Here is a 26041-nt window from a genome sequence, read left to right as displayed (position 1 = left end):
TCCCAGCAATGTGAGAGTACAGACACCAAAAAAAGAGGACATCTCTAAAAAGAGGGCATCTAGTAATCCTAAACACCCATCTAGCAGCTCCCTGAGCACATGGAAGTGCTGGTGACTTTTGGTCGTATCACTGACCAATATTCATGAAAATGCAGCCAGTTTCCTCTTTGTTTGTGGGGCTGAGGGATAGTTTGGGTTGTTATATAGCAGGAGGCCTTGGCAAACCATCCTTCTTAGTCTCTTCCATTGAAAGCTCTATGGCAGGGGTGACCAAACTGCGGCTCGGGAGGCACATGTGGACCCCTTCACACATATTGTGTTGCTCTTGAAGCCCCTCACCCCACCTCGTCAACTGACTTGGAAAAGGCATTTCTCTCTTTCAGTCACTTTCGCAAGCCGGCCTTGGAAAATGCATTTAAAGTTGCTTTCTTTCCACCTCTCCTTCCCTCTTCCCCCTTCCTTCCTTCCTTCCTTCCTTCCTTCCTTCCTTCCTTCCTTCCTTCCTTCCTTCCTTCCTTCCTTCCTACCTACCTACCTACCAACCTACCTACAAACATTTGACGTTTATTCTGTGTGGCTCTTACGTTAAGCAAGTTTGGCCATAAGTCAGCTGTTCTTGATGGCACTTCACACCCATGTGCACACACAAATAATAAAACATTAAAACTCTACTCCCCGCCCCCCCCGCCCCGCTTGTGACAGTTGGCAGTTTTAATTTTATGTATTTGCTTAACTACGCTGAAGAAGAGTTCTGGTGAACAGTAAAAGCTTCCACACTCTGTGTTTTTCCCCCCTAAGGGTCGTGCCAGCTTCTCGCATTTGTTTGCCTTTATGAAACTTGTTTGGTTTAAGTAGCAACATGTATTAAACTAACAAACACATGGCATTATCTCCTCCCTCCGCACACCTTGTTTCAAAGAGCAGATAAAAGAAGAGCATTCTTGTGGTGTATTTTTTGTTCCCATAAAACAGATAAATCTAGACCACTTTTTATAAACAATGCAGTAAATTACACAGGTTTGCAGTGTTTGTGACAGTATCTAACCACAATACTGTAAATTGGCTTGTGAGGGTGTTTCCCCCAGTATAGAGCTAAATTAGATTTTTTTTTTAAATGAAGATCTGTGATTAAGATCTTTCACTTTTTATTTTTACTTCAAAGTACTCACGTGAGGTTGGTGATGTATTTGAGAAGGGGGGCGGGGTTAACTCTTCTGCCCTGTTTCTAATCTAAGTTACCATTAGGGGAAGAAATTCTTGGTGCTTGGCGGCCGGGGAGGGGGGGACGAACGGACAGTGGGAAGGCTTCTAGTGTCTTGGCCCCACTGGTGGACCTCCTGATGGCACCTGGTTTTCTTGGCTGCTGTGTGACATAGAGTGTTGGACTGGATGGGCCATGACTTGATCCAACATGGCTTCTCTTATGTTCTTATAGATGGAACTCTCTGTCTGGGGCAGTGATGCTCTGTATTCTTGGTGCTTGGGGGGGCACAGTGGGAGGGCTTCTAGTGTCCTGGCCCCACTGATAGACCTCCTGATGGCACCTGGTTTCTTGGCCACTGTGTGACACAGAGTGTTGGACTGGATGGGCCACTGGCCTGATCCAACATGGCTTCTCTTATGTTCTTAACCGCTCTGCAGCTGCCAGCAAGCTCTTGCAAGCTCACAAGCTATCTGGTGTAGAGGGTTCTACGTTAGGGTTGCCAGGTCCGACTCAGGAGATATCTGAGGACTTTGGGGGTGGAGCCAGGAGCGAGGTTGTGACAAGCAAGATGCAACTCTGGAGGGAGTTCTTGCCATCACATTTAAAGTGACCATGTGCCTTTTAAATGCCTTCCCTTCATTGGAAATAATGAAGGGGGGTGCCTTCTTTTGGGGCTCACAGAATTGGATCCCTTGGTCCAGTCCATTTAAAACCTGAAGCAGGGGGAGGGCCTCCAAACAAGGGGATCTCCTGTCCCCAACTGGGAACTGGCAACCCTACTACATTCTGCTCCCCGGTTATTACTTACGGAGTGTACAATGTCCAGTCTTGGTACCCCTAAAATTAGATGTTGTGGGGTTTAGTATTTGGTTGCTATCAGATAATTCTTTCATTCCCCCCTTTTAAAATAAACAGTGCAAAAGAACAGAGGCTAGCATTTCTATTTTAAAGAGAAATAGTATGAAACTTGACTGTGCCTCTTGTTTTGGGGGACAAAATTTAGTCTTGTTTGCCAGTACATTGTGCTCAAAATAGGGGTTTTTACAAGGCTCCATTTATCACCCACTTATATCCCCCCTATCACTTTTATCTCTGCCTTTGCAAAATTAGGTAGTTGTAAAAATGCTTCTCTGCCTTCTTTGTAAGTATGTAGTTGATGTGTGATAATTCTTTCTGAAATCAAGTAGCTTATGGAAGGTAGAATATGCTTCCTAGTTACGCGGTTTTGTATCCATGAATGTTGGAATTTATCATCACCCTTAGTACATCCTACTTGCCTTTACTCTGAATTCCATTCTACTGAATGGCTGCTTTATGGTCCAAGAGATTTTTCTGCAAAATATTTGGCCTGGGAACATAAGAGAAGCCATGTTGGATCGGGCCAATGGCCCATCCAGTCCAACAGTCTGTCACACAGTAGCAAAAAAAAATCAGATGCCATCAGGAGATCCACCAGTGAGACCAGGACACTAGAAGGCCCTCTCATTGTTGCCCTCCCCAGGCACCAAGAATACAGAGTATCACTGCCCCAGAGAAAGATCCAACAATACCTTGTGGCTAATAGCCACTAATGGACCTCTCCTCCATATGTTGATCCAATCCCCTCTTGAAGTTGTCTATGCTTGTAGTTGCCACCACCTCCTGTGGCAGTGAATTTTGTGTGTTAATCACCCTTTGGGTGAAGAAGTACTTCCTTTTATCCATTCTAACCCGACTGCTCAGCAGTTTCATTGAATGTCCACGATTTCTTGTATTGGGAGAAAGGGAGAAAAGTACTTCTTTCTCTAACTTCTCTATCCCATGCATAATCTTGTAAACCTCTATCATGTCACCCCGCAGTCGACATTTCTCCAAGCTAAAGAGTCTCAAGTGCTGTAACTTTTCTTAATAGGGAAAGCGTCCCAACCCTTTTAATCTTTCAGGTTGCCCTTTTCTGGACTTTTCCCAATGCAATAATATCTTTTTTGAGGTGTGGTGACCAGAATTGAACACAGTGCTATTAGAATTCATCTGAGTAGCTGAACTAATACAACAAACTTTGCTGTGTGTTGATTGCTTTTCTAGGATCCCAGGGGGACTGTGTATTAGGGGGACGAAGCAGGAAGTTAAGTTTTGGCCAGTATGACAACGATGTTCCAGCACAACCACTGTATGCAAAGTGTGGATGGACAAAATCGGCTGCCGTTGACCATCCCAAAAGTCCAGGACCTGCAGTCCGTGGAGGGGAGAACAAAGAGGTAAGAAAGAATTACTGGGGGTGGGTGGGAAGGAGTTTGGGAATCTTAAGCATGACCATTTTGGTGAAGTGTGCGGACTCTTATCTGGGAGAACCAGGTTTGATTCCCCACTCCTCCACTTGCACCTGCTAGCATGGCCTTGGGTCAGCCATAGCTCTGGCAGAGGTTGTCCTTGAAAGGGCAGCTGCTGTGAGAGTCCTCTTCATCCCCACCCACCTCACAGGGTGTCTGTTGTGGGGGAGGAAGGTAAAGGAGATTGTGAGCCGCTCTGAGACTCTTCGGAGTGGAGGGCGGGATATAAATCCAATATCTTCTTCTTCTTTAATACCCCTTTGCAGCAGACAACAAACAGAGATACCATTTGACTGTAAGATGCTTTCTCTGCTGGGGTCTTGTAAAGTTGAGATTAGTTGACACCGGGGCTTTTTTTGTAGCAGGAACTCCTTTGCATATTAGGCCACACACCCCCAGATGCAGCCAATCCTTCAGAAGCTTACAGGGCTCTTAGTACAGGGCATACATTAAGCTCCAGGAAGATTGACTACACCAGGGGTGTGTGGCCTAACGTGCACAGGAGTTCCTGCTACAAAAAAAAAAAGCCCTAGTTGACGCTGTAACTTGACTCTCGTTGTGACACAGTAATAATTTGTCATCCCATTCATGCTCGAGCCGTACCAGAATATGGGTGCACGTGCACATTTTAGATGCATATATCTGAATGAAGGTGATGATTTTGGATGTATATCCCGCCCTGTACGCTGAATCTCAGAGCGGTCACAATCACCTTTACCTCCCCCCCCACAACAGACACCTTGTGAGGTAGGTGAGGCTGAGAGAGCTCTCATAGAAGCTTCCCTTTCAAGCACAAGTCCTACAAGAGCTACGGCTGACCCAAGGCCATTCCAGCAGGTGCCAGTGGAGGAGTGGGGAACCAAACCCGGTTCTCCCAGATAAGAGTCTGCGCACTTAACCGCTACGCCAAACAGGATTGCATATCTAGTTGAAAGGAAGTGCGGTGTGGCTAGATTACATTCTCAATTGGAGATGTGTTCAGGACCTTGTCAAAATGTATACTTCATTTACCCGTGATTCCCAATACGTGCATGTTGGAAATCTGGTTCCATACACTGATCTGTTCATCTGGAATGGGCTGAGAGGGTGCATACATATGAACACTCAGTTAAGGCAGTTTTCCAGGCTGGATCTGCTATGCTATTTACGTCCTGCCGCTTCAGTGAGTAGACCACAAACCTACATAAATTGTGCCCATATTGTACCAGTTACCATATAACTTTCCCCAAACATGTAAAGAACGCCCTTGCTAGTCGTAGGCCCTGATAGGATATTAATTGTGACTTGACATAAGAACATAAGAGAAACCATGTTGGATCAGGCCAGGGGCCCATCCCGTCCAACACTCTGTGTCACACAGTGGCCAATATATGTGTGTGTGTATATACACACATATATATACACATACACACACACACATATATATACACATACTGTGGCTAATAGCCACTGATGGACCTCTGCTCCATATTTTTATCCAGCCCCCTCTTAAAGCTGGTTATGCTTGTAGCCACTGCCACCTCTTGTGGCAGTGAATTCCACATGTTAATCACCCTTTGGGTGAAGAAGTACTTCCTTTTATCCGTTTTAACCTGACTGCTCAGCAATTTCATTGAATGTCCACGAGTTCTTGTATTGTGAGAAAGGGAGAAAAGGACTTCTTTCTCTACTTTCTCCATCCCATGCATAATCTTGTAAACCTCTATCATGTCACCCCGCAGTCAACATTTCTCCAAGCTAAAGAGCCCCAAGCGTTTTAACCTTTCTTCATAGAGAAAGCGTTCCAAACCTTTAATCATTCTAGTTGCCCTTTTCTGCACTTTTTCCAATGCTATAATATCCTTTTTGAGGTGCGGTGACCAGAATTGTACACAGTATTCCAAATGAGACCTCACCATCCATCTATACAGGGGCATTGATGTCTGTCTGGGGCAGTGATACCCTGTATTCTTGGTGCTTGGTGGGGCACAGTGGGAGCGCTTGTAGTGTCCTGGACCTCCAGATGGTGCCTGGGTTTTTTTGCCACAATGTGACAGAGTGTTGGACTGGATGGGCCACTGGCCTGATCCAACAGGGCTTCTCTTATGTTCTTCTGTGACACAGAGTGTTGGACTGGATGGGCCACTGGCCTGATCCAGCATGGCTTCTCTTATGTTCTTATGTGACACAGAGTGTTGGACTGGATGGGCCATTGGCCTGATCCAACATGGCTTCTCTTCTGTTCTTATGTGACACAGAGTGTTGGACTGGATGGGCCACTGGCCTGATCCAACATGGCTTCTCTTCTGTTCTTCTGTGACACAGAGTGTTGGACTGGATGGGCCACTGGCCTGATCCAACATGGCTTCTCTTATGTTCTTCTGTGACACAGAGTGTTGGACTGGGTGGGCCATTGGCCTGATCCAACGTGGCTTCTCATATGTTCTTCTGTGACACAGAGTGTTGGACTGGATGGGCCATTGGCCTGATCCAACATGGCTTCTCTTATGTTCTTCTGTGACAGAGTGTTGGAATGGAGGGGCCACTGGTCTGATCCAACATGGCTTCTCTTATGTTCTTAAGTGACACAGAGTGTTGGACTGGAGGGGCCACTGGCCTGATCCAACATGGCTTCTCTTATGTTCTTCTGTGACACAGAGTGTTGGACTGGATGGGCCACTGGCCTGATCCAACATGGCTTCTCTTATGTTCTTATGATGGTGCTTTCCACCACCAATAGGTGATGTGGAGCACCTCTGCCTGAAACCGTGGCAAGCTGCTCCTTTGATGGGCCGATTGGGGGTGACTCATTAGAATGCCTCTCCGTGTGTTCACGTATCCATTTTATTACTCAGCTGGGGGCCGCGTGCTACCACGAAAACCTGCATGAAGCCGACGGCGGGATCTTCTCACCAACCAAGAATGGAAATGAATCAACCCCGGCTACTCCAGCATTCCCGGTGACGCCGGAGACGCCGTATGGTGAGTGAGAGGGGGAGGGGAGAGATTTGTAGTGGGGGCTTTTTTGCTGGTTTTTTTTTTAATTTATTAGCAAAAACAAAAAAACCCTGAGTTTATTTCCTTTCCTCGTTTTACAGTGAAAACTCCCCTGCATTTCCAGCAATTGCTTCCATCTGGCAATCAGAGCTGCCTCTCAGCAGAGAGCTATAGGACTACTCATGGTAAGTCCTTTTCATTAGAACAAAATACAGCCAGAGGTTTAAGGAAGGGTCACATTTCACAGGCTTTGTTATACATCGGGGGTGGCCAAACTGTGGCTCCGGAGCCACGTGTGTATCTTTCACACGTATTGTGTGGCTCTCAAAACCCTCACTGCCCTGTTGACCAGCTTGGAGAAGGCATTTCTCTCTTTAAATCACTTCTTCAAGCCAAGCCAGCCAGCAGCTTGGAGCATGCATTTAAAGTTGCTTTCTTTCCATCTCTCCCTCCTCTGTCTAGTTGCTTTCCTTCCTTCCTTGTCTCGTGGCTCTCCAACATCTGATGTTGATTCTATATGGCTCTTACATTAAGCAAGTTTGGCCACCCCTGTTATGCATGGTCTTTGTTAAGTCCTAAATCGTGGCATCACTAATCTTTGTCAGTTCTCTGATAGAGAATATACATCCCCTTGCAGCTTAGTTTGACCGGAATCCCCAGAGGCGTGGCTTCCTTTCCAACTTCAGCTTCCCATGTTGCATCAGGAAAAGGAACTTTCTAGATTTATTTATTTTTTTTGTAAGCTGCAGTAGAATGAAAAACCTTGACCTGAACTATATGGATGTACAGAAATGCACCAAACGATATCACTGTGTCCCTTTGCAAACCGCAGAAGACAATTCTGTAGGGTCAGCAGTGAAGCAGGGGATTCTGGGTAGGTGCTTAACCCATTGCTTGCCATTGTTAACCGCCCCCCCCCCCCCTCAGATCCTAACTCCACCCACTATGACTTCTCTCCAGTGGAGGGGGAAGTGATTTTGAGTGAGGGCTGAGCTGGAAACCATCTCGATTATTCTTCCTGCAGCGTCTTTGCTAAAAGGTGCTGCTGCAGTCATGTTACATCTATCTGTGTGCACCTTTTAATTTGCTCTTCAGAAATCCTGGCATGTGCTTGGAAGGCTTACCTTTTTGGATTTCAGTTTGTAAACTTTTCTGTGGATGAGAGTGAGAAAAAATGCTGTTTGGAATAGTACATACAGTGCGGAGCTTGCAGAATAGGAAAGTGTCAAGTGCTGTCAAGTCACAACGGACTAAGGGTGACCTTGTAGGGCAGGGGTGTCACACATGCAGCCCGGGGGCTGAATCAGGCCTCTGGAGGGTTCCTATCAGGCCCCCGAGCAACTAGCTGTCATCTGCTTCCTTCTCCCTATATCTTGCTTCCTTCTGCATCTCGACTTGCTTTGCAAGGCTTGCTCATTTGCACAGGAGCCACAGAGCAAAACCTCGATTTTCTCCATCGTTTGAGGCTCCTCCCCTTCTTGGTCCCCTGGGGAGGGAGGGAAAGAGCCAGAGCTGCCTTTTCCCAGGTCCCTGGATCCCATGGGAGAAAGACAAAGAAGCACCTTGAAGACCAACAAGTGCTAATGTTTTAACCATGTTTTATTTTAACGGTATTTTTTAAAAAAATCTTTAGTCTTGTTTGTCTGTGTCCTTGAAAAAGTTTATATCTCTGCTACCTAATCTTAGATAGGTACACGCACGACCCGGCCCAACACAGCCCAGTCCGGCCGACATGGTCTCCTTTATGTCAGATCTGGCTCTCATAACGAATGAGTTCGACACCCCTGCTGTAGGGCTTCCAAGACAAAACATGAACAGAGGTCGGTGCCCTTGCCTGCCTCTGCAAAGCAACCTTGGACTTCTTTGGTTGTCTCCCATCCAAGTACTAACCAAGAGTTCCTTGGTTATAGCCTTCTGAGTGCTATTCAGGGGTGACTCTTTTTAGCTTCTGAGAGCCAATGAGGTCAGGATAGCCTAGTCAAGTGTAGGAAAAATATAGGGAAACATTAAAGGATCAGATTATATTAGCCAGTTAAGCTAGAGATAGAGGACAGATGATCCCTGGCACCAGGGGCCATTTTGTAGAAAAATAGGTGGTGGAGCTCATCCAGCGATTGCTATGCAGCCGTACCTACTATTCAATGGACAAGGAGGTGAAACTCTCAGAAGGAGGAGGAGGAACTCTCAGAAGGAGAAGGAGGAACTCTCAGAAGGAGGAGGAGGAACTCTCAGAAGGAGGAGGAGGAGGAACTCTCAGAAAGGTACAGGAGCTGTGCTCCTGTGAGCTCCCACTGAATCCGAGGCCTACCTGGCTCTAGGCATAACTTCCTGTTGACGTGACCGCGATAGAGACAATTCCACCCTAGCATTGGTGAGCCACCTAGAGGGGAAGACAGTCAGGTAGGAGAGGACATTATTGGCGTGGGCTGCTGCAGTGAAAGGCAGGAGCCTTCCTTATTTAGTCTGCTGGTTTCATAAGGTATCATCGCGTATCAGGAAACCAGTCTTGGATGGAGCAGACATCAGCACACCCTTAGGCTGTCTGTTTATGACAAACAGATTTTTGAAAAGAATTTTTTTCATCATCATCGTCATTCATAAGGACATAAGAGAAGCCATGTTGGATCAGGCCAATGGCCCATCCTGTCCGACACTCTGTGTCACACAGTGGCCAGTATATATATATATATACATACACACACACTGTGGCTAATAGCCACTGATGGACCTCTGCTCCATATTTTTATCCAATCCCCTCTTAAAGCTGGCTATGCTTGTAGCCACCACCATCTCCTGTGGCAGTGAATTCCACATGTTAATCACCCTTTGGGTGAAGAAGGACTTCCTTTTATCCATTTTAACCCGACTGCTCAGCAATTTCATTGAATGCCCACGAGTTCTTGTATTGTGAGAAAGGGAGAAAAGTACTTCTTTCTCTACCGTCTCTATCCCATGCATAATCTTGTAAGCCTCTATCATGTCACCCCGCAGTCGACATTTCTCCAAGCTAAAGAGCCCCAAGCATTTTAACCTTTCTTCATAGGGAAAATGTTCCAAACCTTTTTCCAAACCTTTTTCTTACTCTCTTCCTTTTATTGCTATACTTAGACATAACATGAGATAAGGACAGACAAGATATACAGTCTTAAGATTAAGAACAATAAGCTAATAAAATTTATAGTGAAACATGCCCCACATAGAGTTTAATGGACTTCTCCAGAAATTTACTAACAGCCCTTGTGATTTCTATTTCACCATCTTTCAGTAGGTGACGGTAATCAATCTCGTTCACTAGGTTACAGGGAAGGAGAGAAAGATTTCCAAACAGTTCCCTTCGGGGATTAGAATATAACTGACAGTCCAGCAATATATGCTGGATGGAATCTGGGCTTTTCACCCCACAAGCACAGACTCTCTCACCAGATGGGATTTGGAGGAATCGGCCATAGAAAACATTTGAAGGAAAGGCATTCATCCTTGCAAACATAAATGCTCACCGTTGCTGGGGGCTTCCTAGATCACATAAACAGCTGGCCATTTTTCCGATTGGTTGAGCAAAACCAAACGCAACCGGTGAGCATGTATAATATCGAACAGGACATAACTTAGTAAGTTCTGAATCAAGGAGCCTTTGTTTGAGTAATCTAAATTTTTTTTTTAACAATAACAAAAAAGAGAGAACCAGGGCTTTTTTGCAAAAAAAAAAAAATCCCAGCAGGAACTCATTTGCATATTAGGCCACACCCCCTGATGCCAAGTCAGCCGGAACCGCATTCCTGTGTGTTCCTGTTAAAAAAAAAAGAAAAAGAAAACTCTGGAGAGAACAAACAAGTATGTCTTGTATGTTGGCCTAACTCTGTGGTTTTGGTACCTTGTGAGCTCGTGGTGATAAGAGAGAGATAAATACAGAGAGGCAGCACACTCAGCCGTGGCACTGGCCTCCACCCTGGGGATTTTCCATCCTATCATGTGTATTTGCACAACTTATCAAGCGTTTTTCTTACTCTCTGATAAATGAGAGACCATCTGGCCCTTCTCAGCAGATGCGGCCGTCCAATATTTTCCCTGCGTCCGTGGAATTTTAATAAGTGCATGGAAGGAAACTCTCTGGGAAGGGAGGAACTGGAGATTAAAAGAAATCTGCTTCATGCACGGACTGATTAGTTACATTCCTTTTATGGGCTTGTGTTTGATAGGGAGCATCGGAGGCTCCCTCTGTGCTTCAAACGTCAGCACTTGTTGGTCTTAATGGTGCTTTCTTTGTATCTCTCCCATGGGATCCAGGGAACTGGGCAAAGGAAGCTGTGGCTCTTTCCTTCCTTCCCCAGGGGACCAGGAGGGGGAGGAGCCTCAGCCAATAGAAGGTAAGAGAGGCTTGGCTCAGTACCTCTGCTGTGCTATTGAGAGAGCCTTCTCCTCCTCCCTGGAAGTGACAGGATGTGGAGGCCGGCGGGTCAAGGGGATGAACCTGAAGGTGTTTGGGACCGGAGCTGAAACAGCATCTGGGGGAATCATGGACAGAGACGGGGCCAAAGATGCAGAGTTTTGGATGGAGCCTGTGTGCTAGGTTCCACCTCCCCCTGCATCTCATGCTGTTGATTGCCAGATGCAAAAGGCAAAAGGTACCAGAGACGGTGGCCTGTATCCTTAGCTAAGTCCACGCAGCTAAGCTGGAAGCCTTCCCCTGGCTTAAAGGGACTTCTGCCAAGAGAGGCTGGAGGGAGCCTAAACGGTAGCTGAGTGTGGTTGCAGGGTCCAAGCCAACAATCGGTTGCATTAAGTAAAGCAAAAATGTTTATGGGACACAGTTATGCTATTAAATACCCAGGGTCAATGTTCTCTCTAAGCTGCAGGGTCTTGTGAACAAGAATTCTACTTTGTGAGCTCCTGGTGCTAAAGTTGGGAGCAGCTATATGAATTTTTGTGCTCTGGGGTCCTCCTTCCTGAGCTCTGCTGTGCAACTGAGAGAGCCTGGCAAAGCAAGCTCTGCCTCCCCCCCCCCTTCCTCCCCAAGGATGGATCCTCAGCTAATGGAGAAAATAGAGGTTTTGCTCTGTAGCTCCTGTGCGATTGAGCGAGCCTTGCAAAGCAAGCTGTGATGCAGGAGGAAGCAAGAGAGAGGGAGAAGGAAGGAGATGACAGCCAGTTGCTCAGGGGCCTGATTCAGCCCCTGGGCCACATGCTTGACACGCCTGAATTAGAGGGTGACGCCTAGAATCTGAGAGAGTCTGTTTTACAATGGTGATCAAAATTATTCTGCTGCACGAGACTTTTTTGCTTGGATTACAATTAGAAAAATTTCCAAAGGAAGACAGGACTTTAATTTGGTACATGCTCTCAGCTGCTAGGACATTGTATGCGCAGCTGTGGAAACAAGAAAAAATACCAGAGAAATGGGACTGGATCGGTTAGTAGTACCTTTAGTATTGAATTTAAATCTATAACTTTGGGGAAGTCAACATTGGAGGGAGGGGGGATTGAAATACCATATGGGTTAGTACAGAAAATTTATAATTAAGTTTTGTAACCATATGTTATCAATAAATTGTTAAAACACGAAAATTATTCTGCTGCACTGGCTAAGCGTTTGCTAATTGAAGCTTCCTAGTCTTAACTAGTAGGGAAGTAAGCCCTGAACTGGATAGGCCAGGCTAGTCATTGCAGAAGTTAAGCAGGATTGGGCAAGTGTTAACCACTCTGGATTGACCCTGGTCAGTATTTAGAAGGGAGCCATGCAATGGCAAACCATGTAAGATCCTCCTAGGGTTGCCAAGTCCAATTCAATAAATATCTAGGGACTTTGGGGGTGGAGCCAGGTGCAAGGATGTGACAAAGGGAGTTCCGGCCATCGCATTTGAAGAGACCGCACACCTTTTAAATGCCTTCCCTCCATTGGAAATAATGAAGGATGAGGCACCTTCTTTGGGGGCTCATAGAATTGGACCCCCTGGTCCGACCCTTTTGAAACTTGGCGGATATTTTGGGGAGAGGCACTAGATGCTATGCTGAAAATTTGGTGCCTCTACCTCAAAAAACAGCCCCTCCAGATCCCCAGATACCCGCAGATCAATTCTCCATTGTACCCTATGGAAATTGGTCTTCGTAGGGAATGATGGAGTGCCCAGCAGACATTTCTCTCCCCCCACACACTGTCTGATGATCCTGAAGTGGGGGGAGGCCCTCCAAACCAGGGGATCCCCTGCCCCTACCTGGGGATTGGCAACCATAGATCCTCCACAAACCATGTTTGGGACTCCTGCCTTGAGACCCACACAAGTTGACCATTGGTCGGCTGTAACTTGATGGCGACGACAACAAAAAAGGAATGGGAAGTAAAACCAGGAAGTTGAGCTGATGCGGAGGGGAACATCTAAATTTGGGCAGCTGTAACTTTTACTGGCTTTTGTGTTGTCAAGCAGAGCCTGCTAATTCTGGGGTGGCCAACGGTAGCTCTCCAGATGTGTTTTGCCTACAACTCCCATCAGCCCCAGCCAGCATGGCCATGCTGGCTGGGGCTGATGGGAGTTGTAGGCAAAACACATCTGCAGAGCTACCGTTGGCCACCCCTGTGCTAATGAATCACGTCCCACTCAAATGTTAAAGGTCTAGGATCGCTGCCAGCGTTTCCTCTAAACTGACTTGAGTGTGAGCTCGCTCGCGGGTTTGTTTTTTTTTTAGCACCGGTTCACACAGTTTTGTCTCAGCTCAGGATGAATGGCTCCAGGGCAAACTAATTTCTCACAACTTTAACGCCAGTAGCTCACGAAGTAGAATCTTTGCTCCGAAGGCTCCACAGCTTGCAGGGAGTATTGATCGCTGCCCTCCTTCTCTCCAGACAAGTATTAACCACTCTGGAATGCACACATGGGTGGGAATCGGAATCAAATGCCGTACCTTTGTCCGTTTTATTAGTCGGTTTAAAAGGCTTAACCATTTACAGAAACGTCGACTCCAGGGTAAACAGATTTCTGCGGTGAAGTCTCTGCTAATGAGTGATGTTTTAGGTATCTTGTCTCTCGCGCGGGAGGCAAAGTTTGAAGCTTAAGCAAGAACAAAGGCTGCTTTGGTGGGTTTTCCTACTGGTACTTTTTTGAGGGCTGCCTGCGGATTCAGCCGTCGGGTGGCTTAATTTGTGGCCACCCTGTGCATTACTGAAATCTTCACTGTGCGGATGATTGGGGAAGGACGGTGGCTCAGTGGTAGAGCATCTGCTTGGTTAAGCAGAAGGTCCCAGGTTCAATCCCCGGCATCTCCAACTAAAATGGTCCAGGCAAATAGGTGTGAAAAACCTCAGCTTGAGACCCTGGAGAGCTGCTGCCAGTCTGAGTAGACAATACTGACTTTGATGGACCCAGGGTCTGATTCAGCATATGTTCATATGATTCCTTTAAAGCAGCAGTCCCCACCCTTTTTGGCACCAGGGATTGGTTTTGGGGAAGAGAATTTTTCCACGGACCGGTGGTGTGGGGGAGAGCGATGGTTTCGGGATGATACAAGTCTGCGGATTATTTTGGTGTGGTGGTTAAGTGTGTGGACTCTCATCTGGGAGAACCGGGTTTGATTCCCCACTCCTCCCCTTGCACCTGCTGGAATGGCCTTGGGTCAGCCATAGCTCTGGCAGAGGTTGTCCTTGAAAGGGCAGCTGCTGTAAAAAGCTCTCTCAGCCCCACCCACCTCCCAGGGTGTCTGTTGTGGGGGAGGAAGGTAAAGGAGATTGTGAGCCGCTCTGAGATTCAGAGTGGAGGGCAGGCTATAAATCCAATGTCGTTGTCGTCTTATTATTATTATTACATTGTAATATATAATGAAATATACAACTCATGGCCTGGTTGCTAACAGGCCACGGACTGGTACCGGTCCACGGCCCGGGGTTGGGGATCCCTGCTTTAAAGTATACCTTCAGAGTTCTGCAACCTGTCCGGCATTGGAGGGTCTCAGATACGGCACAACCCGCCCCCCCCAGTAATAATAACAAACCAAACAGCATAAAATAGATTAAAGCCCCCATATTATCTCATTCTTAACAGGAAACAGGGTGCCAGAATATAAGTATTAATACTACCACACAGGTCTTTTTTCTTTTGTAGCAGGGACTCCTTTGCATATTAGGGCGCACACCCTTGATGGAGCCAACCCTCCAAGAACTTACTGTACGAAGAGCCCCGTAAGCGCTTGGAGGATGGGCTACAGCAGGGTGTGTGGCCTTATATGCAAAGGAGTTCCTGCTACCCAAAAGAGCCCTGTTTCTGATGAACCCTAAGCTGGGCTTTTTCTTTTTTCTTTTTTTTTGAGCAGGAACGCGGTTCCGTCTGGCTTGGTGTCAGGGGGTGTGGCCCAATATGCAAATGAGTTCCTGCTGGGCTTTCTCTACAGAAAAGCCCCGTGTGAAACAACGGTGACACCAGGGGGTGTCTGATGTAGCCAATCCTCCAAGAGCTTGCAGGGCCTACCGTAAGCTCTTGAAGGATTGGCTACATCGGGGTGGGGGGGGTGGGTGGTGGCCTAATATGCAAAGGCGTTCCTGCCACGAAGAAAGCCCTGACCAGACGCACGTCCTCTTTTTTTTTTTTGCGCCCACCCTCTTTTGGGCTGTTTAAAAAACAAACTGATGAAAATGTCCTTGTTTTTGGCTGGAAGGTTAAGAATCTTTGTAGTTAGCAGCAGTTGTCACAGCTTCATGGGATCACTTGTTTGAAGTAGTCAAGTGGGAACTGTGGCTCAGTGGTAGAGTATCTGTTGTATATTGACAGTCCCGGGATCCGCCCCCCCCCCCATCTCCAGCAAAAAAAAAAAAGGGACAAGCAGTACAGGATGTGAAAGACCCCTTTCACAACTGAGACCCTGGAGAGCTGCTGCTGTAGTCGGAGTAGACGGTGCTGACTTTGGCAGGCAAACGGTCCGATTTAGAAGCAGGCAGCTCCCCCTGGTCGTGAATTCGGATTGCGCCCAAGCTTTTCTCCTAAGCCGTCTCCACCGATGCTGGCGACAGTACCTTTTGGTATGCAGAAATGCAAACAATCTGGCTTGACCAAACATGCCAAGATTGTAGCAGTCAGAAAAACATGTTTTTGTCAATGAGGGAGAGAAGGGGAGGGGAAAACCTCACCTGGAGCAAGGGAACTGAACAGTTACCAACATGCCCAGTGAGAAGAATCTGGCATCAGGAAGTTTGGCCCAGCATCTCTTAGGTAAGCCAAAGAGCATTTTGGCTGGTCACTCACACTAGAAGTGGGAGATTGTGGGAGGAAAAAAAGGTAGTCATCTGTGCAAGCACCAGTCGTTTCTGACTCCGGGGTGACGCATCACACCATTTTCACAGCAGGTGGTTTGCTCTTGCCTTCCCCAGTCATCTACACTTTCTCCCAAGCAAGCTGGGGACTCATTTTACTAACCTTGGAAGGATGGAAGGCTGAGTCAACCTGGAGCCGGCAACCTGAACCCAGCTTCTGCCGGGATCGAACTCAGGTCGAACTCAGAGCTGAGGACTGCAGTGCTTCAGCTTTCCCACTCTGCACCACGGGGCTGCTTTGAGATAACGGGAAGAGCACAACAAATTCTGCACAAGGACCCTACTGTTCAAGGACAGCCCTAGTTTTCTATTGCCTGCACCTGGTAAATCACTAGCCATATTTTGCTTTTTGGGGAGATGTTACCATATTTTGAAAAGCAAAAAAAAAAGGGGGGGAGACCTATTTCCTTACCAATATTTGGGTAGAATTATCAGAGAATATGAATTTTCTATGAAAATTGTCTTGGTAAATGCCTTTTTTTAAAAAACAAAAAACTAGTTCAGTGGCAAAGATTATGTAATCCTCGTATTAAATGGCTCGTATTTGCTTGCTTGCTTACTTCAGTTTGGTGTAGTGGCTAAGGGTGGCAGGCTCTAACCCGGAGAACCGGATTTGATTCCTCACTTGTGCACCTGCAGCTGCTAGGTGACCTTGGGTCAGGCCCAGTTCTCTCAGAGCTGTTCTCTCAAGAGCAGTTCTCTCAGAGCTCTCTCAGCCCCACCTACCTCACAGGGTGTCTATTTTGGGGAGGGGAAGAGAAAGGAGATTGTAAGCTGCTCTGGGACTCCCGAGTGAAGGGCAGGGTATAAATCCAGGGCTTTTTTTTTCTAGCAGGAACTCGTTGGCGTATTAGGCCACGCACCCCTGATGGAGCCAGTCCTCCCAAGAGCTTACAGGGCTGTTAGTCCAGGGCCTACTGTAAGCTGCAGGAGGATTGGCTACGTCAGAGGGGTGTGGGCTAATATGCAAAGGAGTTCCTGCTACAAAAAAAAGCCCTGCATAAATCCAATCTCTTATTCTCTTCTTCATTTCTCCCTAATGGGGATCCAAAGCGCAGATGACTCTGCCTTCTACTGAAGCAGACACTCGGCCCATCAAAGTCAGTCTTGTTGACTCGGATTGACGTGGCTGTCCAGCGTCTCAGGCAGAGATCCTTCACATCACCTCCTGTTGGATCCTTTTTAACTGGAGATGGCAGGGATTGAACCGGCGACCTTCTTCATGCCAAGCAGAGGCTTTATCACTGAGCAGCAACCCCTCCCACAACGGCTTACCTTGTTCTCTTCTCCATTTTCTCCTGTGACAGAGGTTAGGCTGAGAGCACGTGACCTGTCCAAGGCCCCATAAGTTTCTATTATTTTTTTTTAAGGCAGAATTTCCATGGATTTGGGGCAGCGGGAAAGAAGTGATGAAAATTATTGAAGTCACCCATGCGATTGCATGTGAAATAGTGAATTTCTGGTGGTTCTCTTGTGGCTGGGGCTGATGGGAGTTGTAGGCAAAAAACATCTGGAGAGCTACCATCGGCCACCCCTGATATAGTGGGTCCTACGCATAGATGAGGCAAGGCGGTAGTGATAACGAGCTCTGTATTAGATACAGCATGGTAGATGGCTGCACTATAAAGAGTGGAGAACTGGGCCAACTATATATAACACTGGGTTCCCGCGTCAGCATGTTATTGGTTCATTCAAACCTGCCCGGGGTTCTCTGATTGGTACAGGGCAGCAGGGATTTGGATCCTGCTACCCGTTGTTCCCAAGTCCCCAAGCTCAGTTTGTACGGCTCCTGTGAGCCAGGCAGGACTTCCTAAAAGAAGTCTTCACTAGAGTTCCAGCACACAACACTCATTTATTTATTTCTTGGATTTCTATCCCGGCCTCCCCGTCGAAGCAGGCTCAGGGCGGCTCACAGCGATGAAGCGAAAGCAATAAGACCTCAGAGAAACGTTCGAATTTAGCACGCAAGACGAGTTAAACGATAACAGTTAAATCATTTTAATCATTTTAATCATTCTAAGCTCTGCTCACGACCTGCGTTTGATCCCGGCAGAAGCTGGGTTCAGGTCGCCGGCTCGAGGTTGACTCGGCCTTCCGTCCTTCCGAGGTCGGTCAAATGAGGACCCAGCTTGCTGGGAGGAAAGCGTAGATGACTGGGGAAGGCAATGGCAAACCACCCCGTAAAAAGTCTGCCGTGAAGACGCTGTGAAAGCAACGTCACCCCAGAGTCGGAAACGACTGGTGCTTGCACAGGGGACCTTTCCTTTACCCTTTTAATTTAAAACAGTTTCGGTGCTAGCATCGTTAGTTCCAGCGTGTTCAACAACGGTGAGCATCCTCTTATACTATTCTTCAGAGGTTTTTGGTTTGCCTACCCCCATGGCCCTGGCAACCCACCTGCAGCTTGCCTGCTCCTGCATTTATCACCTGGGCAGCCCTGTTACTGCTTCCTAGTCGCCAGGAAGACAAAGCCTGTTCACCAACGGCCAGTGGAAACATCGGGCGTCCCGAGGAGCGGCACCTAGTTTCCGACACGTAGTGGAAATTCAGAATCTGGCACGGAGGGAGAAGCTATTTTCTCCCCTATGGGAGAGTCCCATGCGGTTCGGAAGGAACAAGAGCGCTCTGTGTTGCCCCTCTCTGGGATTCATAAAGGCCTTCTTGTCTGGTGCGAATTGAGGTTCCTTTGTGTGAAGGCGCAAGTTCAAGCATTCTGCTCTGAGTGTCTTGCCAAGGATTTGAGCTCTGCCTCACAAAAGTTCTGTGCTTTCTGAGGCGCTCGCTGCCTCAGAGACACAGACCCTGAGAGGGCCATTCCCGGGCCAGCGGAGCAAAGCGCTTGGCACAGAGGCCGGATTCATTCAACCCCAAACCGTCCACAGAGAGAGGGCTTATTCCGCTTGACAGAGCTCCAGCCAGGGCGGGTTCTTGGAGCCTCCCCAAGCCAAGAGCACCCTCGATACAAGACGTTCTCTTGAGGCCTGGGAAACACAGTCAAGTACGTCTGGGATGGCACCTTTTCTTGGCCACAGTGAGCAGCTCACACAGGGGTCCCCGAACCAGAGTCCTGGGTGTGCCCACAAAATGGCTGACTTTAGCTCCCCTTCAATCAGACAGTGAAGACCCTTGTGCTGTGCTGGCAGCTACGACCAAACACTTCGTAAAAAATTAATCAAATACCCAGGGGCCAATCAGGAGCCTTGCTGGGTAAAAGCCCCACCTGCCCCCCTTTCACTTTAAGGCTTTTTTTTGAGCAGGGCTTGGTGTCAAGGGGTGTGGCCTAATATGAAAAGGAGTTCCTGCTGGGGTTTTTCTACAGAAAAGTCCTATATGAAACAATGGTGAGGTCAGGGGGTGTGACCTAATATGCAAATGAATTCCTGCTGGGCTTTTTCTACAAAAAAGGCAGATGGATGGATGGATGGATGGATAGATAGATAGATAGATAGATAGATAGATAGATAGATAGATAGATAGATAGATAGATAGATAGATAGATAGATAGATAGATAGATAGGTGAGAAGGTGAGAAGGAGGAGGTGGAACTCTCAGAAAGGTTCAGGAGCTGCGTTCCTGTGAGTTCCCGCTGAATCCGAGGGATGGATGGATGAATGGATGGATGGATAGACAGACAGACAGGCTGTGCGCAGGCTAGCCTGATCTCACCAGACCTTGGAAGTTAAGTATGGTTGGATGGGAGATTAGTGGTTGGATGGGAGACCATCAAGGGAGTCCAGGGTTGTCATGCAGAGGCACCTCTGAATGTCTCTTTTCTTGAAACCCCTATGGAATTGCCATAAATTGGCTATGACTTGGTGGCACTTTTTACCACCAATGTGAGACACCGTTAGAGGAAGAAAGAGGGCATCCTGTACAAGGCCGGCACTGCAGGTAAGTGAGCTAGGTGACTGCCTAGGGTGCCAGCCTTCTGGGGGTCCCAAATTGGGCATCCCCCCCCCCCGTGTGACTTAATGATGTTATCAGTGCACGGAGGGTGCCAGAAGCTAGTCTTGCCTCGGGTGCCAGACAGCCTAGGGCTGGCCCTGCTCCTATGTCAGGGGATGGATACTTGCTGCAGAGAGAATCAAGAATGGACCCATGGGCTCATGTCCAATGTGTAGTGTTGGGGTACTGCAAGCGAAGGGGCTTCTTTAAAGTCCTTGGTATTTGCAGGAAGGGGATGGTGAATTTTTGTTGGCTTTATGCCTCAGGTGCACAGTGTTCTCTGCCTAATTTCCATTTTGTTGGCTCATCCACAGCTGGATTTGAGCTGCAGATATAGATATAGATATATTATGGCAGCCGTAAAACGTGCTTAAGGTGTCTGGTAAGTCAGCGCGTTTCTGTCTGCTTTTCGTTCCTTAACGAGTACGAAGGAAATGGGAATGGTGGTTAAAAATAGAAGCAATGAGCGGTGGGCTCTACCTTGCGCTTATCAGAACTAATCTTTCCTGTCTCCGTCCCCTGGGTAATTGTTTGTATTTTCTAGAAGAAACATTTGGTCGCTGACACTCAGCACCTTGCAACTGGGTTTAAACACGGTCCAAATCTACAGCCGGGGTGGCCAACGGTAGCTCTCCAGATGTTTTTTGCCTACAACTCCCATCAGCCCCAGCCATCAGCCATGCTGAGGAACTACCATTGGCCACCCCTGAGCTACCATTGGCCACCCCTGAGTTAGCGGATAGCCATGTCTCAGAACTCAGCTTATTGTATATTGACCAGATGTACATCTTAGGGCACGGGTGACCAACATGTGGCCCATGGGCCAGACAGGCCGAGAACAGAATGACCAATTTCCCACTCTCCTTACGCCGCTCTCGTTCACCTTCTCAGCGTGGCTTCCTTCCAATTTCCCACTATCTGCCCCAGGGATGCAGCAAGCATCGGCGTTTTCGCGCCGCAAACAGAAAGTGGTTTTTTAGAGGTTTCTGTTTGCTGCGTGAAAACTCTACAGCCTCGGGGCAGATAGTGGGAAATCGGAAGGAAGCACAGCTGAGAAGACGAACGTGAGAGCAGCGCAAGGTGAGTGGGAAATCGGTCAATGATAAGAAGGATGCGTTGAACCTTTGTAAAACTATCGCGCACTGTGGCTCCGTGAAAGGAATTGTGTAGACGAGAGAGAGAGAAAGCAGACAAAGGTTGCAAAATGGCCACAAAGGTCTAGATTTGGCAAGCTCTCATCCTCTCCTGTGATCTTTTCCTGTGGAATTACTGTCTGTTTCTACCGGTTTGGAATCTTCGGTGACCACCAGCAGAACATTGCAAATTTCTTTTCCCTTCATTACCGTCAAGAGTCATCTCCTCTGTATTCCTCTTGCCATGAATTGTGCTACAACCATTTTGCCTGGGTGCATTCTTGGTTTGCTCATTCACCCTCTATGCTTATCTTGGGAACTTATTAGTCCAGCTGTTTCCACCGACTTCAAGATCAGACGCTAGGGAAGTATAGATTAGACACCTAGGCTCTAAAACTGGGGGGTGGGAGGGGGTCCCGCCAAAACCCAGTTCCTGCTTTGCCGCACTTGCACTTGAAATGTAACGGTTGGGGCGAGGGGTTTCTTTTTAAGGTGTCAGTCTTAGCAAAGATGGTGTACTGCCTTATGATGCTTATGGAATAAACTGCTGAACTATTGGACTGTGTTATTGCTTGACTTGAGGTCTTGACAATTACGTGCAGGGCATGGTCCAAAAACTTTTCCGTTTAAAAAGACAGTTTGCCTCCATATACCACAGGACTGCGGAAGCTATTTGCCATGGACTTTTTAAAAGCTATATTTGGTGTTTTCTTATAGTGTGGGAAGGTGTTCATATAAATCCAATTAAGATAAACTTGTTTGTCATTTAAAGTATTGTTTATCTCGGTGATATTTCTCATTATTGTATTATCTATACACCAAAACTGTGATTGTGTTACATGTCTCAGAACTCAGCATGTTGTGTATTGACCAGATGTACATCTTAAGGCAGGGGTGTCCAACGTGCGGCCCATAGGCCAGACAAGACTCCAGAGGGGTTCTGTCCGGCCTGCGACCAGGTCTGCTTCCTTCTCCCTCTCTTGCTTCTTTCTGCATCACAGCTTGCTTTGCCAGGCTCGCTCAATAGCACAGGAGTTACAGAGCAAAGCCTCTATTTTCTCCATTAGCTGAGGCTCCTCCCTTGGGGAGGAACTGGGAGGGGGGGAGAGAGAGCTTGCTTTGATACAAACCACAGTATTGCAAGAGTGTGAAAATTTCAAGCATGTTTTATTTTAGGTTTTTTTAAAAAAATCTTTAATTGTGTTTGTGTTCTTTATAAAGTTTATACCTCCGCTAATATTTTATGACACATTTTAAAATGTAATGCCAGGCAGTAGAGGTATAAACTTTGTAAAGGGCACAGACCTTAAGTTTTTAATTTTTTTTTAACACAAAGATTTTTTCAAAAAACCTAAAATTAAACACGCTTAAAACATTAGCACTTGTTGGTATTAAAGGTGCTTTCTTTGTATCTCTCCCATGGGTTCCAGGGAATTGGGCAAAGGAAGCTTTGGCTCTTTCCTTCCTTCCCCAGGGAACCAGCAGGTGGAGGAGCCTCAGCCAATGGCTCAGTAGCTCTGCTGTGCGATTGAGAGAGCCTGACAAAGCAAGCTCCGTCTCCCCCTCGCCTTCCTCCCCAAGGGAGGAGGCTCAGCCAATGGAGAAAATAGAGGCTTTGCTCTGTAGCTCCTGTGCAATTGAGCAAGCCTGGCAAAGCAAGCTGTGATGCAAAAGGAAACATGAGAGTGGAAGAAGGAAGCAGACAACAGCCAGTTGCTCACGGTCCAGATAGGAGCCCTCCAAGGGCCTGATTCAGCCCCCGGGCCACATGTCTGACACCCCTGCACTATATGGATGGCACTTTTCGGAGCATAGGAAAAATAATTCCAGCCTTTATATGGGGGATGGGGACATAGATCTAGGTACTCCTGGAAAGCAGCATTTCCAGCAGCTGGAATTTGGCACTCACCTCTCAGGAGGACTGCAGGCTTTCAGCATCTCAAAGGGGGGGGGGGATATCCCCACCTCCGCCACCCAAACTGTAAATCAGATTTCTGAAGTTTGGCACTCAGTTCCCAATAACTGCCTGCTCACAAGGAACAGAACGGAAAGGCCCCTCGCTGAGCCTGGTAATGAGGAAAACGGGGCTCTCCCTTGCACCCTGCAATAGCTCCAGCCGCTGACGTAATGGCGCGGCTACTGGACCGGGCTGTCGTGGCAGGTTGGAACGGCTTAATTCGAAAGAGCTGTGAAAGCAAAAACCGTGCCATCCACAGAGAACGACTTGGAACCCGCGCTGGGGATCAGTCGCCAACGTCCAGGGGCCTGTATTTTTAGTTAATGGGATTCTAAAAAAGGAAAAAAACCCCTAAAGAAATATGAAATATTGTTTCTGGGGGTGGTGGTGGGTTTTTTTTGTTTGTTTGTTTTAAATCCCAGTCAGGCCTTGAATTCAGCAGGAGCTCACAGGAGCACAGCTCCTGAACCTTTTGGAGGGTTCCCCCTCCTCCTCCTCACTTCCCTTGTCCATTGAATAGTAGGTGCAGCCAGGGCCTTTTTTGTAGAAAAAGCCCAGCAGGAACTCATTTTCATATTAGGCCCATACCCCCTGACATCGCCATAGTTTAGCATAGGGCATTTTTGTGGGGAAAGCCCAGCAAAAGCTCATTTGCATATCAGACCACGCCCCTTGATGCCTAGCAAGCCGGAACTGCATTCCTGTGCATTCCTGCTCAAAAAAAGCCCCAGGTGCAGCTGCATAACAATTTCTGGATTAGGAGAGAGGGCAGCCATGGGCTTTGCCACACCCCCAGCAGCCCTCATTAACCCCCAGAGAAGCCCGCGCCACCCTTTCTCCACTTCTTATGTGATTCTGGGCGGTGGGTGGCTTGCTGGCCTTTTGACTGGGGGGGGGGGGCAATGAGAGCCCCAGGTGAGCAAGGCCTGCTGGATCTCTAGTCAGCCCAAGCAGGCCTCGCTTGCCTGAGGCTCTCCTTTCTTGCATTGGGTTGCTTTTGGCTGGTGGGGTGGTGGCAGCATATGCTAATGAGCTGTGTTAATGAGCTCCGCCTCCTATTTTTCTACCAAACGACCCCTGACCACAGTGAAATATCTTGGTACGTGCAAAAGCCCCAGGGAAGAAGGAAGGAATGGGGAGGAGGTGGAAATACGGCTTCCCGGACAGAGGCGATCCTCGTAAGATTACATGTAATTTTTATGCACACTTATCTACACAAGCATTTGATATTTCACTCAGGGGTCATTTCCTAGAAAAAGAGGTGCCGGAGCTCATTGGCACAACTTATTTGCACAACTCATTTGCATATGCCGCACAACCCCTGACATCGCTGGGAGGTGTACTAAACTGTATCAGCTCAGCAGCTACCTTAAAATGCTTCTTGAATTATAATTGTCGTAACAAAGCCTTACTCCCCTCATACTAGGGCAGGGGTGGCCAAACTGTGGCTCGGGAGCCACATGAGACTCTTTCACGCACATTGTGCTACTCTCAAAGCCCCCCACGGCCCCATTGGCCAGCTTGGAGAAGGCGTTTGTCCCTTTAAATCCCTTCTCCAAGCCAGCCAAAGTGGGGGGGGAGGCCATGGAGAGCACAATTAAAGTTGCTTCCTCTCCACCTCTCCTTCCCTTCCCCCTCTCCTTCCCTTTCTTCCTTTCTCTTGTCGCTTTCTCCCCCTCGCGTGCAGGTCTCAAGGCTCTCAAACGTCTGACGTTTACTCTATGTGGCTCTTGCATTTAGCAAATTTGGCCGCCCCTGGTCTAGAGTATCAAATGTTGCATTTTTGTTCCGCTCTCCTCTGGAGGAAGAGCTTCTTGCAAGCGGTGGAAAGGCTCCTTCTGCCAAAGGAAAGCACTTTCCAGCAGGGTCCAACCCACAGCTCTATGTGCTTTTGGAGTGCACCCAAGAGATTCCGCCTTCAGCAACTGCTTTTGTAGATGCAGCGAGCACGTCGACAGACATTACCTAACCTGTGAAAATGATGTGTGATGTGTTAATGTCACTGTGCTTAAATTTGGACTGATTTGTTAATAAGTCGCCTTGATTGCATTTGTTATTAGATTATGGTGGGGTTTTTGTTTGTTTCCCACCTGGGGATTGGCAACCCAACTTAGGGGAGGGATGGTGGCTCAGTGGTAGAGCATCTGCTTGGTAAGCAGAAGGTCCCAGGTTCAATCCCTGGTATCTCCAGCTAAAAAGGGTCCAGGCAAATAGGTGTGAAAAACCTCAGCTTGAGACCCTGGAGAGCCGCTGCCAGTCGAAGAAGAAGAAGAAGAAGAAGAAGAAGAAGAAGAAGAAGAAGAAGAAGAAGAAGAAGAAGAAGAAGAAGAAGAAGAAGAAGAAGAAGAAGAAGAAGAAGAAGAAGAAGAAGAAGAAGAAGAAGAAGAAGAAGAAGAAGAAGAAGAAGAAGAAGAAGAAGATATTGGATTTATATCCTGCCCTCCACTCCGAAGAGTCTCAGAGCAGCTCACAATCACCTTTACCTTCCTCCCCCACAACAGACACCCTGGGAGGTGGGTGGGCCTGAGAGGGCTCTCACAGCAGCTGCCCTTTCAAGGACAACCTCTGCCAGAGCTATGGCTGACCCAAGGCTATGCTAGCAGGTGCAAATGGAGGAGTGGGGAATCAAACCCGGTTCTCCCAGATAAGAGTCCGCACACTTAACCACTACACCAAACAGACAAGACTGACTTTGATGGACCCAAGGTCTGATTCAGTAGAAGGCAGCTTCATATGTTCATATATGTTCAGACCAACACAACCTGGCTCTAACACAATGCAGTTTGCCACTCAGTGGCCCTCCAGAAGAACTGGCTGGCCACTGCCTGGGAAAACGCTGGACTAGATGAGCCCAGTGGTCCAATCCAGCAGGGCTCCTCTGAAGTCCTTAAAGACAGGAAGAGCCCGCGCAGCTGGAAGGGGGTGCGCCAGCTGTTCTCCACCCGCCCCCCCCCGCCCCCTTTCCAAAGAAAAGAGCCAAGCGGTGCCTTCCCAGTTGCGGAAGGGGCAATCTGAAGAAAGGGGAGGAGGATAGAGAAGCGCTGAAACGGGCCAAGGGAAGGCCCAGCTCCCCTCCGGGCGGCGTCTCGGCCTCTGACCCGCACCAGGCCGGGGAGAGGCGCCGAGCGCTGCCTCTTCCTCTGCGCGCGTTTGGAGACGCTCCGGTGTTGTTTTCTGCGAGGAGGAGTGGCCGCCGGGCCCTGCGTTACGCACGGCCGCCGAGAGAAG

At 47.9% G+C, this 26041-nt stretch overlaps 1 protein-coding gene across 1 annotated transcript in view; it reads left to right on the top strand.

The window, feature by feature from the left end:
* Positions 1–26041, top strand: part of TNS3 (tensin 3) — a 298608-nt gene that overhangs the window by 205191 nt on the left and 67376 nt on the right. Inside the window, exons 19-21 of the mRNA XM_060247769.1 lie at positions 3269–3441; positions 6348–6474; positions 6591–6674. Of these exons, the coding sequence (XP_060103752.1) occupies positions 3269–3441; positions 6348–6474; positions 6591–6674 (384 nt within the window). The remainder of the gene's footprint in view (positions 1–3268; positions 3442–6347; positions 6475–6590; positions 6675–26041) is intronic.

This window comes from Heteronotia binoei, chromosome 10 (assembly GCF_032191835.1).
Source record: "Heteronotia binoei isolate CCM8104 ecotype False Entrance Well chromosome 10, APGP_CSIRO_Hbin_v1, whole genome shotgun sequence".
Lineage (NCBI taxonomy): Eukaryota > Metazoa > Chordata > Lepidosauria > Squamata > Gekkonidae > Heteronotia > Heteronotia binoei.
The sequence above is the reverse complement of the archived record's forward strand: the minus strand, read 5'-3'. Positions and strand labels throughout refer to the sequence as shown.